Raw genomic sequence first — 19,857 nt, forward strand, 5'->3', positions numbered from 1 at the left:
AACAAGGATAAAGGATGTAAAACAAAAAAAATTTGTAAGTTTGAAAAGGCTATAAATGATAGGACTATTGATTGGAGATGCTTTAACCAACTTAAGATGTGTTGACTGCTGATGATGGTGACTTCATAACTTTAAACTAATCCATTATCTGCCACCAGCACCAGGTCTTGACTCCATCTATTATTTTCTGATCAGTCTTCCCAACTTCATATTTCCCCACTTTGCTTTTTCGATTGAAAAATAATGAAAAAGGAGAACTCATAAGCTTTCTTCGATCTCTTTCTCGGCATTAGCGCCGTTATCTTCTTCCAGAAGAAATCTTTTTAGGAACGTCCATGTTATCGGTTAAAATATACGTGTACAACGATCACAAAACCGGCTGGAGAACTATCAATAGTAAAATTATGACATAAAAGTCAGTTATTCTCAATAATCTATAGCAAAATATTGCCTTAATCAGATAAAACGATGTGCCTCATCTTCAACATCATTCAAAATCAGCGCCGTCCCCTATCCACCTTACCTCCCCCTGCAATCGATAGAATCGATACAAGAAAACAGTTGCGGTACTGCGCTGTTGTTGCGCACTACCAGACAATCCGTAATGTTGTAAGCCTATGTTGACAAACAAAGACTGCAGCAATGGATGGTAACGAAGATGACTGGATTTCTGAATCAGGTATTGTATTTGTTTAACAATATTTAGTTTTAATACCGTGTTATTTCGGAGGCGAATCATGTAATGTCAATGTCTTTTTGCGAATGGTTAGTGCGTAAATTAGAGCCTCTCGAAGGGAATGATAAAATCCGTAAATACCCCTGTCAAATACCTTGTATTCGGAAGTTTATAGACTACGACTGATAGTTCTAAGATTATCTTCGTTAATTGCTGGTCATTCTTCTTGATGGTTCATGACATGGTGGTTGTGTTATTGAAAAGAGCCATCAGGCTATTGTGCGTCTCGAGTTAATTCGTAAAATATCACTTCTATTGAAGCATGTGCGTTTTGGAATGATTATTTATTTATATGCTCATTAAAATCTCGTATATTTGTGACTTAAGTTTTAATGAATGGTGTATCTGGAAATTTAGCTTGAATTATTCATTCATCTTTGCTCTCAGTTATGTGTTCCAAGATTGTGAGTAAAATGATGGTGCTCATTTAGAGTTCATAAAAATATGGCAATAATCTAATACTTTTTCGTGTACTCTGGGTTCATGCCGGTATCTCATTGCTAGTTACTAGATATGACGTATCCAATGTCTTGACGAAAGTCACCGTTCATAAACAGAATTATGTCATCATTCATGTATACCTTTTTGGAATTTCTTTCGAAGAATTATTGGCAAAAGATAGGCCTAAAGTCAGCACATAAATAACGTGCTTATTCGCTTTGAATATATGTATTTAACAATGAAATGTGCTTATAATATTATGGGGTTTGAGAGCTACAGCTACTGTTACACCAATATTGGTTGGAGCCTTGGATGCTGTTCAGTATGGGTTTAATCTCATTATATGAATCAGATAAAAACGGCAAAATTTATAATAGCAGTCTTCGTCATATGCTAGACCTTAGGACTGCATATGAGGATGGTGGTTTAAACTGTCAACGTTATAATGAATGATGAATGAAAACCCCGAAATTCTACTGTGTGTTTTAGTTTTGAGCCTGCTCATAATGCATCCAATTGAAGTTATGATTGTGATAGAGTATATGTAGTATCAACTCTAGAAATTTAGTCGAATTCCACCCTTTGTCTAAATGGAAAGTTAAGCTACCTTGTGCTGGAAGTGCATGACAATCACCAACCGGCCTCACTTTGTAAGACTGCCCAAGATAAAAGAGGTGGGAAGGTTCAGGGTGACCTGGCATTAAGATTTTTCTGTGCACACACACCTGTTTTACCGATATTTGAGCATCCCACTGGCTTTTCCCATAAGTATAAATTTCCCAGCTTTCTCTGGTGGATTTGAATATTTTATGTACGAAATACTGAAACACATCACAAAATGAGGTATTATCATAGGGAATTGCTATTACTTTGCTTTTGTCTCTAATGTCATAAATATGCAGTCAAAAGTAATTTTACAGTTGGAAGTAAGGAAATAAAACTTTGTAAGGTTCACTGTTATTTAATTATGGGCACGACCTGGGTTTCGTAACTTGGTTACATCGTCAGGTGACTGATCTTGCATGCATCATACATTTATACAGAAAGTGCACAAGTAACAGTGAGGGCATCTATCGGAAAGGAAAGGACTGGTTGAAAGGGCAGGGGTGAGGGTTAAACACGGAATGGAATAGTGAGAGGGGGGGGGGGGGGGTAAGGGTAAAGGGGCAGCCTTGATTTGGGAGGAGGGTTTTTCCTGTGAGGATAGGTATCTGACCAGCCAGGGGAGGGCGGGGTTAAAGTGGGTGAGGAGACGAGAGCTAAAGAAGGTGGCGGTGTTGGGGAAGAAAGAGAGGATTAGCGGGTTACATTGAGTTTTCTAAATCACAATAGTCTATGGAAGGTCGTCGAGTCCGGCTCAACGACCTTTCATAGACTTAAGCTTTGATTAAAAGGGTATCTGGAAATTTAGCTATTTCGGTGTGGGGGGGGGGGGGGCAGAGCACTTCCAATGAGCGATAGTGAGTTCCACTTTTGTGAAGGTTCTCACAATGCGAGTTACTTTCACCTGTCAATTTTGGTAGTCTTTATGTTTTGCCCGTACGCAGGTTTCCGCGGTGATTACTTGAGTTCAGCATTCTTTCGGGCTGCATCTGCGTCCGTTGTCGAATAACCACAACAGTTTCGCCAGCTCTCCTGCCAGCGTCATCAGGTGAAGGATGAAGTGAAGCGTCAAGTGCCCGCGACGCCTGACCCGGAAGATGCCACCAGGCCGGATCCGAAGGCTTATGTCACCATCCCCTTCATCGCAGGGACGTCTGAGAAAATCGCGAGAGTATTGAGGAAGCATGATGTAGTGACCAGGTTCAACTGCGTCACTAAGATAGCTGACATCCTACCCGGGCCCAAGGACAGAATTTCACCACTACTCTCCGAAGGCGTGTACCAAGTGCCATGCTCTTGCGGTAAATGGTACATTGGTGAAACATGCAGAGCGCTGAACACCCGTATGAGCGAACACCGAAGAGCGACCAGAAACAAACAGTTCAAAGCCTCTGCCATCGCGGAGCACGCTTGGAGTGAATCCGGACATTCAATTTTATTTGACGACGCCAAAATAATTGCGAGAGAAGACAAGTACTTCCCGAGAATAATAAGAGAGGCCATTGAGATAGTCAAAAGACCAGCGAACTTTAACAGGGAGGATGGCTATCCTTTGCACAGCGCGTGGAAAAGGTATATTCGACGCAAATACGAGGACGTTCCCTGATTGGTCGAAAGAAATCCACCGAATTGGCGCCAAAAAATTGACTATATAAGAGAGGACTAAAAGCTTCACTTAATCCTTCACCTGAGGACGCTGGCAGGAGAGCTGGCGAAACTGTTGTGGTTCTTCGACAACGGACGCGGATGCAGCCCGAAAGAATGCTGAACTTTATGTTTTGCCTTCCAGCTTTCTTATCTGTTGAAGGCAACATAATTAGGAGCGATGATGTTGTAGCTAATGTCATGTCCACTAATGTTATGTCTAACCTGCAATTGTAAATGATTTTATGTCTTGCAAAGGATGTTATGTCATGGTAGACAAAGTGTCCTGTCAGCAGTTTGTGAAAATGAAAGTGATTAGTTTGCATACATTTTTGGTAATTGCCAATGGTGCTGAAAAAAAATTTGCCCTCATTGAAGTAGGGGTATTGTAAAATAACATGTGAAAAACTCTATGCATTCAGTTGAGTTGTTAATACCTATAAATAAATGATACGTATATATTTAATCTAAAAGTGCTTACTGTATTTTTGAAGCTTAAAAATATGAATGAGTTAATGGGGTTAAACATTATTTTTATATGAGGAAAAGAAACAATTATTTTATTGTAAGTAGTTGGGCAAATAAATCAGCACATAACAGTTATTACACTTTCAGTGAGGGTCAATGCACAGCCTGGCATCAGTGAAAGAGAGAGGAGAGCTTGATGCACCCTGTCACAAAATTAGTGATCTATTACTGAATGGTTGCGGAATTTGAATTGTCCTAAACATATCTTAGATTTGTTGTTAAAGTTTTCTCATTTTCTCTTTGGTAGATGCATTGGATGAGTCAGATGATGAGCTCATTTTGGGGGACCATCCTACCAGGCAAGGAAGCCATGATGGTGCTGGAGATGATGAAGAAATTGAAAGTGAGGAAGAAGCTGAGGCCCTGACTTTTGATGTCGCTTTACCCGTAAAGCATGCTGTGAGTAATTTGTTGCTCTTATAATAATGAATGAATGCATGAATGGGGCAAGTAAGCCAGACAAAGTTGAAGTCATACACTGGTTCAAGGAATACTTTCTCCTAGAAATAGACTTTTTATAAATAACCTGTTGTTACTATTTAGAGTATGTTTTAATGCACCTGTGAAAATATCATCAATTTTGCATGTAGGTACTAGTGATGGGTTGGTTCGATTCTTGGCCAAGAACCGGAATCGAAAATGAGTACCTGCCTTGGTGAAAAATCGATTCCGATTCCAGTAGTACTTCAAACCACAAATTTATATACGACCGCGTTTCCAAAAGTCATTTCAAATTTTGCTCCACGTAATCGTAATAACAAAACGCATTACAGTGGAACCCCGATCTATCGTTCCCGCATTGATCGTTTTCCCACATTCATCATTCACCGTTCCTGGTCCATAATAAAGTTCTGTACGGACAATGTAATTTTTTCCCGCATCTATCGTTCCCCGAAGTATCATTTTCCCACATTGATCGTTTGAAGATCACGGTCACGAGGCATAATTTTCCCGCGTCCATCGTTTGACAAAATATACACCATGCATCATATATGGCTAATTAGGAAAGGCACATAATTTGAATCTTCCCCAGGAGATAGAACTGCCATAGGAAGAAGCTCAGTACCGTGGGAAAGTAACATTAGTGCATTTCCCAAGATCTTTATCCCCCTCCACTCAGCACTCGCCTGCCCCCCTCTGACACTTTCCTCTTTTCCAAAAGCAAACAACAGCTTGTGCAGGGATCATATTACAAAGGGCTTAGGTTCGAAAAAAAATATCAAGTTACACGAGAACAATAGAAACATGTTTCACGCTTCCCCCTTTCTCGCCCACTGAACTTTTTCAGCCTACCTGCTTCAAAGTTCCTAGTTTCTGGAAGTGGACTGCTGCATGAATCACCTATTAGCCCAAAAGATGCCTAACACTGAATTTCAGCAATTGCTATTATACTTTTATTAGATTGAAATTTTTGTAATTTGTACATAATTCAAGAAAGAACGAGACCAAACACGACGTATTTCTAACATGTTTTAAGCATTTTAAGCAAGGAAATAGTTGAAAAATACGATGGTGATTTCTGGCGAAACTCGATGTCCTTGTAGCTGAGCTTCTTGGCAGTTAATGGGGCATTTTTTTCCGAAAACGGGATATCAGGTTATTATCAGTTATCAATTTACGAGTTATAATATAACTCTCACTTGTCAGAGTTACTGATGAAGGGATATCTTCTCAGAATATTTTGTTTCTTCCTTCTAACTATTCGACTTCATTTGCTCATCTGGCGCTACTAATTAGAAAAGAATAGGTAAGTTTCCTTATCTTTAGAACAACAAAATGTCATGGCGCAGTCATATGGTCATGCTTCATACTCTGCAGTATGCTCTGTGTATGCTGTGTGTATGCTGTAAGCGATAGCATCAGTTCCAGACTTCACCTCGTACAAGTGGTTTCATACTTTCCAGGATGGGTTGACTTCAAACTAGCGAGTGTTTTCCGTGTGAGTTTAATAAAGTCAGGTTTCATTTTTATTAGTTTTATTTTTATCCATCTTTGGACCATGGCCCTTCCGAAGAAACAAGTGAGAACTTTAAAAGATGGACTGGAAATAATTGAAGATGAAGAAAAGAATCCTGGCTAGAAGCACAGGAATATTGCTGAACGCCTTGGGTTTTCTGCTAGCAAATGATGGTAGGGGTGGGGGTAGAGCGAGCTACCAAGTGAAAACAGGTAGGGAGATGAAGCCGAGGATCAGGTGGGCGTGCCGCTGACGATTAACACAACATTGTTCACGCTTTACACATTGCCTAGACAGGAACATTTCAAATAATAGACTATTTTTGGCCTTCATGATCCATCTCACGACCAATCACTGTGCCGGCGAAAGCAGTTGATTAAGGCATAACTTGCATATTGCTCTTGTGGATACGTTTACAGGAAATGGCGTTCGATGGATAAGAATGTTTACATCTGACGGAAATCTATAATAGCAGTGTCAGTAGCATAGTCAGGAATTTTGTTTGGGGGGGTCCAAAACCAGGGGGGAAATTTTTTGAAAGACAGGGTACTAAGTAATTGGTTTTCAAACTAATTTTAACACTTTTCATAATCAAAGAAACATAATTTGTCAGAAATATTTTGTGAATTCCTGATTTTTCAATATTTTGTTTTCTTTTATGAAGGAAAATAATTGTGTTTTTATCGGGAGAGGGGTTGGACCCCCTTGACCTGCCCCCCTGGCTACATGACTGAGCAGTGTGAATGCTGAGTGGAGAGCAAATGTTTTTTAGGGGAGTGGTTCCTTTAGGATATTTGAAAGCGATATTAGTGGAATCAACAATATGGCCTAAGTGTCTCGATAAAGTACTAGTATTCCTGTAATCAGCTAAAATCTTGTTTGAATCCTTTAACGAATATCATAATTACACGCCAAATATGCTGTGTTTCCTGGGACATAGGCTACCTAGCCAAACATTCGCGCATCCCTCAGGGAAACATCTCTTAATAATCACTTATTAAAATTGTCAAAGGTCAGAAAGTTTCCTTCGTTTGATAAGGTTGCAATAATCCATATTTAAGCCAAGCGCCTCCTGCTAGCAGGTACTCAGCTACCTGCTAGCATCCTGCGTCGTATCAGTGCTCAAGCCTCGCCTCAAGGTCACCTCACAGGGCGGCAGCGGGAATCAGAAATACGTAACAGGGACAAAACCCATCATTCCTACTTAGCCGTCGCGATTTTGCATTCTTGAAAATTTTCACTTTTCGTTTAGTCGCGAAAAATAGATATCGTCATTCGAAAATCCAAGAGCGTGAAATTCGTACTCCAGGAGTAATAATTTTTCGATTTAGGCAATAAAAAAATAATAGGAAACCACCCTATTAGGAATATGCTTTGGAGAAGAGGTAAGGAGATGACCCCTTCACCCCGCGGGCAATGGGGAGTTAAGGGGGTCGCCCCCCCCAGGGGTTAGTCACCGGTCAGTATTCAGTAACTTGTCTCATTGCCATGATATTGATTCTGTGTTTATCCATTTTACTGGACAAAAATAAATAAAATGGATAAATGCGGAAGTAAACCCGGAAGAATTGCTGCCTACCGTCATAATCTCTGCGGAAGCCTACTTGGGAACTTTAGAAATACCTTTTTTTTCTGTGCTAAACACATGATTGTGGCTAATTTTACCTGTTTGTTTATTTGAATATTTTTCTTCTAAAATTAGTAAGTATACATGCCATAATATTATTAGGTGCGCAACTAAGTTCCTGCTGTTTGTTATTAGATGGCTCTGGTAGTGATTGCAGGTCAATTTCGACTTATTGGAAACGTCATGAACCAAGCTTAGACATTTGGTAAACAAACCGCTTCACGACAATGGTGAGTTTGTGTTGGCGTCAAATCCTTATTGTTGCGTAAAAATGTCCGAAGTATTGCCAAGTAACCGTCATTTGCAGGAAGTTGATTTTCTTCTTTTATTTGAAGTGCATTGAAGGTTTTCAGAGTTGCTGCTATAAGTTAAACAATGTGCCGTGATTGGTTCCGTCACTTCAAAGACAGTCATTTCAACGTTGACGACCGTCCGCGTGAAGGAAGACCAAAAACCTTTGAGATACTGATATGGAGGCATTGCTCTATGAAGATCCATGCCAAACTCAAAAAGAGCTTGCTCCAGCATTTGGAGTTACTCTCTTAGCCGTTTCCAAGCGGTCGCATGCGATAGGAATGATTCAAAAGTAAGGAAGTTTGGTTTCTTATGATTTGAAGCCAAGGGACGTTGAGCGACGTTTTGTCACCTATGAAAAACAGCTCCATCATCAAAAAAAGAAAGGTTTTCTTCATCGTATCATGACTAGTGATGAAAAATGGATTTATTACAGAAACTTAAAGAGAAGAAACAGCGTGGTCATAAGCTCTATGTCGTCGGCTCGGCCGATATTCTCGCTGCAAAGGTTATGCTGTGTGTTTAGTGGGACAAGGTTGGTGTTATTTACTATGAACTGTCGAAACCAAACAAAGCCATTACTGGGGAATAATGTGGACTCCAATTGATGCGATTGAGCAGAGTAGCGTGCAAAAAATGACCACAATACGAGCAGAGGCACAACAAAGTGATTCCACAGCATGACGATACCAAAGCCATTAAACCCTACCTGGAAACACTCAAATGGGAAGTCCTAACTCACCCGGCATATTCATCAGATATTGGACCATCCGATTTTCACTTGTTCGGTTTGATGCCACATGGACACGCTGATCAGCAGTCATTCATATGAAGACATCAAAAAATAGCTTGATTAGTGGATTTCCCGTTACGGTATTCAAGCTCTGCCAGAAATATGGGAAAAATTTGTAGCTAGCGATAGAAAATACTTTGAATGATTCATTTGTAACAATTTTTTTTACAATAAAGTTGTGATCTCATTAATAAACAGCGAGAACTTCGTCGCACACCTAATATGAAACAATGAATGAATAAGTGGACCATTCAAGAAAAGTCAACCAATGTATTTATAATTTTATCTATCAATTTCACTCATTCCAAAAAGATACTATAAACTTGATTCCTTAAAAAAGGTTATTAGGAGCATATTACAAATAAATACAAAAATTCTTGTGTAACTATGTATAGGATTTATAAATACTGGTTTGATTTAATCTTGTACTTTTATGCAGTCAATGTCTTCATGAACTGCTTCACCTGCAATCATTTACGTCATAGATATGCCCATTGGACTGAATGAACTTAAATCCAAATATTGCCTCTTATATTTTCCAAGTAACTTTGCTGCTATTGCAAAGAGATGATTTTTTGTATCAATTAGAAGAAAAATCTTCCAGCTCATGATTTCAAGCAAGCTTACAAGAATTCATTTGTGAGAGCATAACTTGCTTTCTATTTGGTTTGCTGGAAGTCAAGTACACATGTTCCCAAGAGTTTCCGTTTACCCAGCCCCAAATTTCTTAGGCTCATCTGTCAGTTGCATAAGAATTTGGAATTTACCATGGGAATTTTTATTATAGTTAATAATACATCACAATGAGGCCAATTATAATTCTCAATTGCATTTAATTCCAGGCCTAATTTCAAGGGATAAAGATCCAATAATGCCAATACCATGATCAACGAGGAAAACACTAATCTTGAAAACACAAAAATCTGTGATTGGAAGTTAAAAATCAATCACGAAGAAAAGGATAATGATAAATGAAAATTTAGTACTATAATAGGAAAATTTAGGTACCATATGACTTTTAAAAGTACTACATAATATATTGTGTGAAAGTAATTTCAAAACATATCAAAGAAATCATCTCTTCATCAATTCCTATTTGCTTTTCACTTTTGAGCTTTGATGAGCCCACCATTTTCCACAAATCAAAGTAAAGACTACAAGTTTTCTTCTGTGTGTTACTATTATGATTGCTTCTCATAGTCATATTTTAAATGATCAAAGTATTATGATTTTTAAATGTGTTTACTTTGAAAATTCTTTGTTACACACTCAAAATTTAAAAATAAATGTTATGGTTTGCTGATATAAATTAAAATTTAGTATTTATATAATGTCTTAATTTTTTCCAACTTTCTAAAGTCTTTAAAAGCGGTGAATTTTTGGTGAAGCTTATTTTACATGAAAATTTGTGTTTTAATTAACAGTGAAACTTGAATATTAGAATTTATTAAATTATTAGAACCTATTTTAATATTAAACCAGCATTATTCCTAAATTATTTGATATTTCTTTTTGAGTGGTAGCTAGATCAAACCATTCCTGATCAGCAGGAAGGTATAATTTTCTAACTTTGTGTATCTCAAAGAGGTGTTGTGATTGGGTTAGAGTAGAATGTATTTATTCTATGAATATTGTTTTGAAAAACATTGTATTATATTTTGTAAACTTCATCATATTTCTAGTATTTGGGGAGTAATCTTCAAGAAGCTCGTGGGCACACTTTAATGGATTTAGAAGCACCAGAGGCACCATTGCATAATCCTGGAGCATCAAATTTGGATTCCAGCTTTAACACGTCATCGAGTGGGATGTATGGTAGAGCTTGTGGCCAGATATGTCAAATCCCTATATTGCCTCCATACTCTGGTGTCTCTATGGCCTTAGTTCCTGGACAAACTCTACCAATGACGTTGTTTCACCCTCAAGCAATTTCCATGTTGCGTGTGGCTCTGGAGAGGGGCCGAACTTTTGGGATTGTTGCAATAAGGTGATCTCACAATAATTTTATGCATTCATTTATATTATTAGCAATATTAATCCATGAAATATTCTTGAATGGAATTTAATGTTATAGAGTAATCTCTTTACGAGTCTTTATTTAATGTAGGATAACTACTCATATCCTGATGACGGTTGCAAGAATGAATAATAACTATAATAAAAGGATGTCTGAATTGAAAGATTCAACTTTCTCCCGGCCAATGGCTGATGTAAACAGGTCTCGGGTTTCCATTCTGGTTAGATCCTCCATCCCCATCCTTGCCGACGTTTCGATTAATGACTTATTCATCATCATCAGGGCCTTCGACGGACCATTGTTTAAGTCGGGTGTCCAAATTGTCAAGCATGCGTATACGTGGTGTGATGATGGTGGTGATTTACCCAGTGAAAATTAAAACTTTGCAATCCTATAGAAATTCTCAAATCAGCTAAATTGCTTTTAGGAAGCATCCGCTGTCGGAAATTGTGTCTTCTCAAGTTCTTTAGCTCATTTCATATGGTATATATTGGTGATGTGTAAATGACTGGGTATTTTGGATTCCTTATTAATGCTGTTGTTCTTGCTTCAAAATCTGTGATAACTTTTTTTATTACTGTCAGGACTTCTACTAAAAACATATTCATAATTTCATTTCATCAAAAATTTTGTTATATGTTTGAATTTGACCCCTTCAGTCAGGATCACAATATGTATTGCTTCTTAGTTGTTAAAATTTCGTAATAAAGTTATTTGTAGTGATTAACTGTACCATATTGTCTCTAGTAGTACTCATTATTTTTTTTCTCATTCAGGAATGATTCTGAGGATGAAGAAGATGAGAGGGGTGTGTTTTTGCCCCGAGTGCAAAGGAATAGATTTCATGGTCTTGCTCGAAGATTTGCAAATGAGGACTACCCCTTGTGGGATGTTGGCACCACTGCAGAGATTTATGAGTTTCAAGGTGATGATGAGGACTCTTTAATGACCCAAGATGAGAACAGAATGCTTGCAGGATTCACTCTGAAAGCTAAAGGAAGTCAGAGATTCCGTCTGCTGGGAATTCATCGCCAGGTTGATGGGTGAGGATATTTAATTGCAATAAAATTAGTTAATTTTGGATATGCCTCTACTGTTAGAAATTTTAGAAATTTAGTTCGCCTATGTATTTAGAGGTGACTTGTAAGTCTTGAGGATGTCCGAATTGTCGAGCATGCTTATGGGTGATGTAGTGACCTAGCAGTGAGTAGTCTTGAAGAGTTCTTGAATGACTTCAGCGCTTGAGTTTTCAGGCATCTTCCCTTTTATGGTAACTACCCTGAATTGATTAATCAACTAAATATTTGATGGTCAGAATATGATTTTATGCCATAAGCCCAGTTTTTCAGCCAATAATGAGGATTGGTATGGTGGTTTGAGAATCGCATATTGTAAAATTATTTCACTGGCTGTACGTCCATTACTTGTATGATGCATATCTAGGTGTATATATGTACCTCATTTTTATACTCATCAAACCCGCTCCAATTACTGCTATGTGCTGAGGCTACAGGCTAGATTCTTGGGCTTACAAATTTGTTTTTTGGACAGACTTAGGGTGCATTCAGAAGCAATTTATTGGTCTCACACTGAAGCATGCTAGCTGGCAATTTGGACACAACTTCAGTGTATGAGTAGTTCATAAGTATCTTACCTTCCATACAAGATCCTAACTTTTACACTATTCAAATCTTAATGTTTATTTTGGATTCCAGGAATCTATTGGCTAAGGTACAAATTCTTCCAGAAATAATTCTTCCTCATCCTCTGCATGAGTGTCGCTTAACATGCTTGGATTGCTTGAGGTACGAGTTGCCTGGAAACCCTAAAGTCAAAGACTTTGGGGATAGGGCTTCAAGGCAATCCTCTCAAACTGAAAGCCAGGTGAAGCTGGTGGCCAGTATTTGCTCATTGATCAAGGAGAAGAGGAAGGGTGATGATAGCGAATCTTGGGAAAAAATATGTGAAGTGAAGAGGCTTTACCATCCCAGTGACCTGGGAAGTGGTCCTGAAAGGGTGATGAATCATGGTAAAGGTGGTGAAAAACAAGTTGTTGGTAATGAAGAAGTTGGCAGGACTGATGGAAATATCTCCATAGTGGAAAGTCAAGGCGCTAATTTGTTTGATTGTAGAAGGAAGGATGAAAGCTCGCAGGAGATAGCAGATTTGGTCCTCGGTGCTACCTCTGCTGAAGCAGAAGTGAAACCAAAGAATGAGGACCAGGGACAGGGATTGAGTCAGAAGCCGGCTGCCCTGAAAGAGCATTTGTTAGGTGTGGGATTCTTAAAGGGTAAGGGAGATGACTCAAAGAGTGGGAAATTCAGAGGCAGGGTACGTGTGGATGGGAAGTGGTGTCGGAGAAGAGACTCGGCCCTCACGGCATGGCCAGACTGGATTTACAGTATGTATGATGGGCCAACTTTGGTGAAAAGAATGCATCAGGAATTCAAAGCTTTGCATTTAAGCAAGAAAAGGGACAGGTCAATGCTTTTGAGATCATCGCTTGGATTGAAGTCCTCTGAAAAGGCGCTTGATCGATCCTTCCCATGTTTGTCAGAAGATCCGGTGGAGCTATCCTTCTGGGTGGTTCAGAATCTGCCCTTGGATGATAAGCAGCGAGTGAAATTGCTTCGCATGAACTCAGCAATTCAGCGACTCAGATGGGAACTTGGAATATTAGAACTGGTGAGTATAAAATTTTACTCAATTTAAGGTAAATTAAATAAAGTATCTTAGATTTATTTAATTTTAGAAGAAATTCAAAGTTGTTGTTTCGCTCAAAAACTTATTTCTCTGCTTCAGGGTTATCCTGTTACTTTTCTTAAATCTAGCCAAAATGCATATTCCTATTAGGTGATACTGTAAACTCCCGATTATCCGGGTGAGGAGAGGTGGCACAAATAAGTGGAAAATGCAAACAATTCAAACTTTCACTTTCATTTCTTATACTGTTCATAATTTAACTATATGCATAGTATTCATGCTCGTAGTCTGTTATTTTAGATTGCTTTAAGAATCATTGAGAGCTTCCTTACCCAACTGTGGATCTTTTTAGTGGTAATAATGTCATGGTACTCATATTCCCTCAGCTCCATTTACTTTGCTAACTGTCTATGCTGGGCATCACTCCGCTATTTACTCATGCAATTGTTACTCCCACTGTCTCTGCTTCTACTTCCCCATTGCCTTCTCTACCTCTACTCCATATTTGACCTTTACTGGTCATGGTGTAAACAATATTCTTATCCATCATATGTTAGAAGCCTGGCTCCTTTTCATCTTTATCGAGTCACTTTATGTCAAGTACCATTTGAATGCTGATGCCAGAATCTCTGAATATTTTTTTCGCTCATTCTCCAATTTATCAATATTTCTCTGTCAGCACAATTTTCCTGCTTTAATCGGCCATGCTATTTTTCTACTGGTTGATGAATTTTTCACAGGCCTAATGAGTTCACGATGGCGCAAGAAGCACCACAAAGCATTTGGCGTAACTGCAAAAGACTTACTACTCCAGTACAGCAATTGATTAGTTGCTGTGTACTCCTGCCTATCAGCAAAAAGTAATCACCACATTGCGAAAGATAGGGCAGAAATGTGATCTCAGGATCATTCATGTCTGAAAGAGATGAAAATCTCCTGTTCCCATGAGCTGTATTCAACCTCATACTAGGCCATGGCAATAATTGTGTATATGCGATGTGAAAAATGGATTGAAAGATCATAGTTAACATTTTCTTAATTTAAAATTGGTTATCCATTGAAGAAACCTTCTAAACTTCATCAAGTGCAAGCATACATGCAGCAGTCAGCACTCGTGTTTGCTCAATGTTGGTTTCGGTGGGTAATGGAAATCACTGCATGTGGAATCACATTTAAATGTGGCTCACCTCTAACACAGTAGCACCTTGCCTTGGGATCTTGCTCTGTGGGAAGTTGCGTGGATAAGGTGAAAGGCTGCTACCATTGCCGGCCAATATCCTAAATGTCTATGTCAAACTCGTCATGTATTTTGCTCATGGAGCATATCCTGGGTATGATAAGAAATCCTCTGGACAAGACAAAAAAACAAATGCAAAATAATAGATCTGAGATGTGTTTATTTGGCTGTTAGTAGTCCCCGTTGCACTTGTTGTGCTGGTTTGCCGAAGTAGGGAATGGAAAACTCTGTTGTCTCACCCCCCTCAATTTTTCACTTTCCATATGAATATGGTATCTTAATCTCACCTTGAACATCATAAACCTGTGCCATATCGAAAAAGGTTTATTGGGGATTTCAATGGGAAATCGGGAGTGAATGGGTGTTTTTGACTTAAGTCAGGGTGAAAGTCCAAAATTAATAATTATAACGTTGTTTTAATGAAAATAGGGTGAACTGGTGCTAATTCATGGCAAAAATTTGTATTCTTGATAGCGAATACTGTTTTAATCAATTTTTTTATACCGATACTTTTCCGTAACTCTGAAAATGGCACCAAAGAATCTAATTCTGTACTTCATTCATACTAAGATAAAAGCAAATAAGCATCATATAACTTTTACAGTTGATTAATTTGAAGCTTTTAACCTGCTTTATGTCATTTTCTGCGCTAAATCCTATTTACTAGTCAGAAATGTCAAATCTAATTGTTAAACCCTTGTCCATCAAGCGGCCAGTAACTAAACATCTCCTCTACTTTGTTTTCATTAACACCATTCCGCCACAGCTGACTTCTCTGGTCGTTCTAATCTAAATTGCCTTCGGTGCTCTTACAGCCTCGTCTCAATCATTCAGCCTGTCTCCCCCATTTATATTTTGCCACATACGCTAGGTATCTGATAAACTAAAAATAAATCATGCCATTAGATGGGGAGGTACAAAAATTCTTTGCCACTCACAATGCTACTGGGATCACATAATTAAGGAAGCCATCGAGATCCGCCTCAATCCAAAAAACTTTAATCGTGATACTGGCTTTCAACTAAACAATACTTGGACACCAGTAATTAATTGCATAAAAAACATATGGAAAGTACATAAAGAACTTCAAAAGACCAACAGCCAATCGGACAACACCTGAGCCTCATTGTTGGACTCGCCAAACGGTCAATTTCGGTTCCTTGTGAAATTTGACTTTCAGATAATAACACGCCTTGAGAATGGAAGACTATGTAGTCGTTTTCCGAAACGTCGGCTAATATGACTGAATTAACCTGGTGTAGAGCCTGAGAAGAATTACTGAATATACTTTACATATTATAAATCATTCATAACAGGCTATACGTTAAAGAGAAGCAGCTTGTTTTAATCCTGAGTGTAACGCTTTTTCAATTCACATATGACATGCATGGGTGTACTTTGCATGGAGTGCAAAACATTGGCAATGATTACCACATGAAAGACCAAGAAAAAAACAACTAAAGGATGATTGGCACAAAGGTTATAGATTATGTGCAGGAAGAAATTTACCTCTGTTTAAAGACTAGCCAATGCATTTTTTATATTAGTAGTGGTAGGAAATAGACTAAAAATGTCTTTGTTTTTCAGTGCCATCAATTAACCTGTTGCAACTGTGGGCAGAAAATTGCTGATCAGAGGCATGCATTTTGCATGTCTGTTGCTGGACCTCAGGGAACTTATGTGAATCCTGGGGGTTATGTCCATGAAGCTTTAACTCTCTCCAAAGCTAAAGGCTTGAAAGTAGTTACTCACCCTCCATCTACGGAGCATTCCTGGTTTCCTGGGTAAGAATTTGACGTAGTTTTTTGGTAGACTGTAATATTATTTCTTATCATTAAAATTCATTTCAGTTTGTAAGACATTTGCATGCTCATGATTGTTAATGAAGCTCTGTGTGTTTGGCTACGTGTAAGTATGAGCAAGGTTGGGGTTTGAAGGGAATGGAGGTGATAGAAGCTTTTCTCACTCACAAAAATTGTCTTTTATGTTATGTTCATGGTCTTCAAGCACTCTCTCTTCTCATGCTACTAATGCTTGTGCTGTAGCAACTTGAGATTTTATGCAATTTTACACTTTTGCCGTAATCTCTAAAATAATGTATAATAAGATATTTTATGAAATTCTTGATAGACAAGTTTAACCCTTTAACTGCGCAAATAAGCTGAAAAAGAGCTCCCCACAGGTGCAAAAAAAATGATAATTTATTTTTATTTTTGCATAATTTTATTAATTATAACTTTTTACTTAAGGAAAAAATGTTTCAAAAATATTTAATTGACTAATTTTCTGCTCATTTTACTTCAAATGATGAACTTTATGACATGTATTACAATTATACGAAAAATGATTTCAAAAGACATAAATAAATGAAAATCCTCAATAGACGATGGTAGCAGGTTAAGGGTTAAAATCTTGAAATTCTAATGTTGAAGTTTGCCAAGCTGGAGCTATTATTGGCAGTGATATTTCTTTCTCTACATATAATATTTAGAGTCATATAGTTTGTTGCGGAAGAGAATAGACCAAGACCAACCTAAAAGTAGAGGAACACTTGAAGAAATGAAAGAATACTGTTAGAATATTGTTATCTGGTAATCTGAATGATCAGAGATGGATGAATGAAGAAAGAAATCATCTGTAGAACATGTTGCTCAGTGGAAAAAGCACTCTGCAGCAGAGGACGTACATGCATAGAAGTTGAGAAGAAATCCATCAGAATAATCATGGATGATAACTGCAGTGTAGAAGTCAAGGGTGTATGCATTCTAAATGTGGTGCTAACAAAGAATGATGAAGATCAAATGGATTTACTGCTAGCATTGAGAAAATTTTAAGAAGAGGAAGGGAAGTCCTCTGAAAACCCTTAGAATAATGAACTGAAAATTCACTATGTAGTACATTGTATGCTAATACTCAGTGACATAGGTGGATCTAGGGAGGGGGGCACGGGGTCACGTGCCCCCCCTAGACCCTTAAAACATATGCTAGATTTTTAATACGGCACCATTATCATTGTGTTCGTTTTGTATTACGAGGCATCCTTGTGGCGCCCCCAGGAGGAAATCCTATATCCGCCCCTGCTCAGTGATGAAATAATATTGCCAAAAGTATAGTTCAGAATAACATATTAGTTTGGAATGTAAGTAAATTTATATTTTGAGGTTCCACATTGAAAGGTTGAAAGGAAAGAAGAAACCCTGAGAAGAAGGGGCGAACTAATTGACAAGAGACATGGATGGTGTGGCTGAGACAAATATGTATCAATGGATATGAGGATATCTATCTATCTGTGGATATCTAGAAAGAACGGAAAAGGAAGCCTCATATCCAAATCAAGTGATAAAGAACCTAAAGGGGAAGAAATATGTTAACATGAAAAGATAGCATTGATGGTACTTGAATGAATAGCTGTGTCAAACCAATCTTAAGATATTTGAACAGTAATGCTGGTGTGTAGCAAGGTTTTCGGGTTGACCTATGCGTCGTTTCATCTTCATGATGACAGTTTCGCTGGCGTTGCAGCTAGCGTCTTCAGGTACAAAGTGTTTTTTGCCCGTCTTATATAGGCCTTGGTTTGGGCTAGGTGCGTTCTGATTGGTCCGTTTGGGTTGAGAGCGAATAGCTGTCCTCCCTGTTGAAAGTGGATGTTTTCGCTATTTCGATAGCCTCTCGTATGAGTCGGGGAAAGTAATGCTTTTCTCTAGCGATGATTTTTGCTCTTTCAAAGTCCACATCAACGCACCTAGCCCAAACCAAGGCCTATATAAGATGGGCAAAAACCTGCATCAAACACTTCATACCTGAAGACGCTAGCTGCAACGCCGGCGAAACTGTCGTCATGAAGATGAAACGACACGGAGGTCAACCCGAAAACCTTGCTACCCATGCTGCACCACCCCACGAAAGTCTACATCAACAGTAATGCTGGTGACTATGTAAATGTAAAGAACAAATGATGTAAATGTAACAAGTGGCTTTAATATTTCCAATTTGATTATAATTTTTTCTGTTTTTTGCAGATATGCTTGGAGTATTGTGGAATGCTCTCGCTGCACACAGCACATGGGGTGGCTTTTCACTGTTGCACCTGGAGCCAACCAACAACTTCGCCCTCACCAATTTTGGGGGATTTGTCGCAAGTCTCTCGTTACTGGTCATACTAAGAGAAGTGAAGAAGAATTCTTTGCTTGAAAAAATTTTGCACTCCTTTTCTCTCTATAATTCGTTGTATTAAATGTTTTCTCTGAAATTTGCTAATAAACACATAGAAAAACTGAGTGCATAAACATGTTGTGAGAAATATATTTGGAAATAATTGTATTGATGAGTATATTTTAGTAAAAATCTATGATGCTTCATGTGTGATGCTAATAAATTAGTGGCATCTATATTTCCGATATACTTTGATTCGTGAAGACTAGTTTATTGCATTGGGAACAAATATTTATGGAAAATGGAATGAAATTCAATATTTTTACTTTGATGGTATTTTCTTAGGCTATCACCACACAAATGGGAAACTGAACAAATTATTCAGGTGAATGAGCTATTTGAATTTTGCTTGTGTTTCAGAAACAAGTGTTTTGATATGTAAACGCAAAGGGCTCATTCATTATTATTTTTTGGATTCTACCTTGATTTGCGAATGATATTTAATCCTGGTGTTCTAGAATTTAATTTTTAGGTTTCCTACTAGCAACTCTGATCAGCTTACAGAGCAAAACAGCTTTCATGTTGTACAATCATCACTTCTCTACTGACTCTAATGTGCATCAGTTTTGAGTGACTTCTTGGCCTGGCTAATCATGTTTGCATGGCAGTTTCATACCCGCCTCATACAATTTGAAATTAGAAAGTCATCTTACATGATCCATTTTTTTGCACACAGATGTAGCATCCATTAACATGCATGGCAGGGGTGCTTTAAATTAAGAACATAGTTTTAGATGTGGGGTTTGGAATCATTCATTCACTCTCTTGGTGATTTACTCAACCCAAAGTTTGATTTTGATAAGGGAGGATAGAGCTCACCTTGGTCAAGGCCATCTGCATATATCTCCTCATTAACACGTTGCGTACCGGGGTATTTAAATTCCTAGGAACGCCGATTCTGGAAATATGTGCCTATTAGGGCGTAATGCCTTTGGTTTAAACATGGTTAAAAAGCTAATGTTTAGAATATAACCTTACCCAATCAAACTTTATGATGTATCAATTCATTATGAATAACGAACAGCAACTGAAAACGTACTAACGAATACGTATTGTACGCTTTAA

General features: G+C 38.1%; 1 protein-coding gene across 1 annotated transcript; it reads left to right on the plus strand.

Annotated features, from left to right (window-relative positions):
- The first annotated feature begins 574 nt into the window (after window positions 1-574).
- Window positions 575-18,970, plus strand: LOC124166713 (protein cereblon). Its single transcript, XM_046544366.1, has 7 exons — window positions 575-679; window positions 4,200-4,351; window positions 10,306-10,610; window positions 11,417-11,683; window positions 12,356-13,325; window positions 16,168-16,364; window positions 18,600-18,970. Exons 1-7 carry the CDS (start codon window positions 643-645, stop codon window positions 18,769-18,771), a joined length of 2,100 nt encoding a protein of 699 aa, XP_046400322.1. The 5' UTR covers window positions 575-642; the 3' UTR covers window positions 18,772-18,970.
- Window positions 18,971-19,857: the final 887 nt, after the last annotated feature.

This window comes from Ischnura elegans, chromosome 10, assembly GCF_921293095.1.
Source record: "Ischnura elegans chromosome 10, ioIscEleg1.1, whole genome shotgun sequence".
Classification (NCBI taxonomy): Eukaryota; Metazoa; Arthropoda; class Insecta; order Odonata; family Coenagrionidae; genus Ischnura; species Ischnura elegans.

Excerpts from the sequence above, each read along its gene's own strand:
- LOC124166713 (XM_046544366.1), top strand. The coding sequence starts at position 643 with ATGGATGGTAACGAAGATGACTGGATTTCTGAATCAG. Across the intron at positions 10,611-11,416 it reads TTTGGGATTGTTGCAATAAG|GAATGATTCTGAGGATGAAG; the intron begins GTGATCTCACAA and ends TTTCTCATTCAG. Across the intron at positions 13,326-16,167 it reads AACTTGGAATATTAGAACTG|TGCCATCAATTAACCTGTTG; the intron begins GTGAGTATAAAA and ends TTTGTTTTTCAG.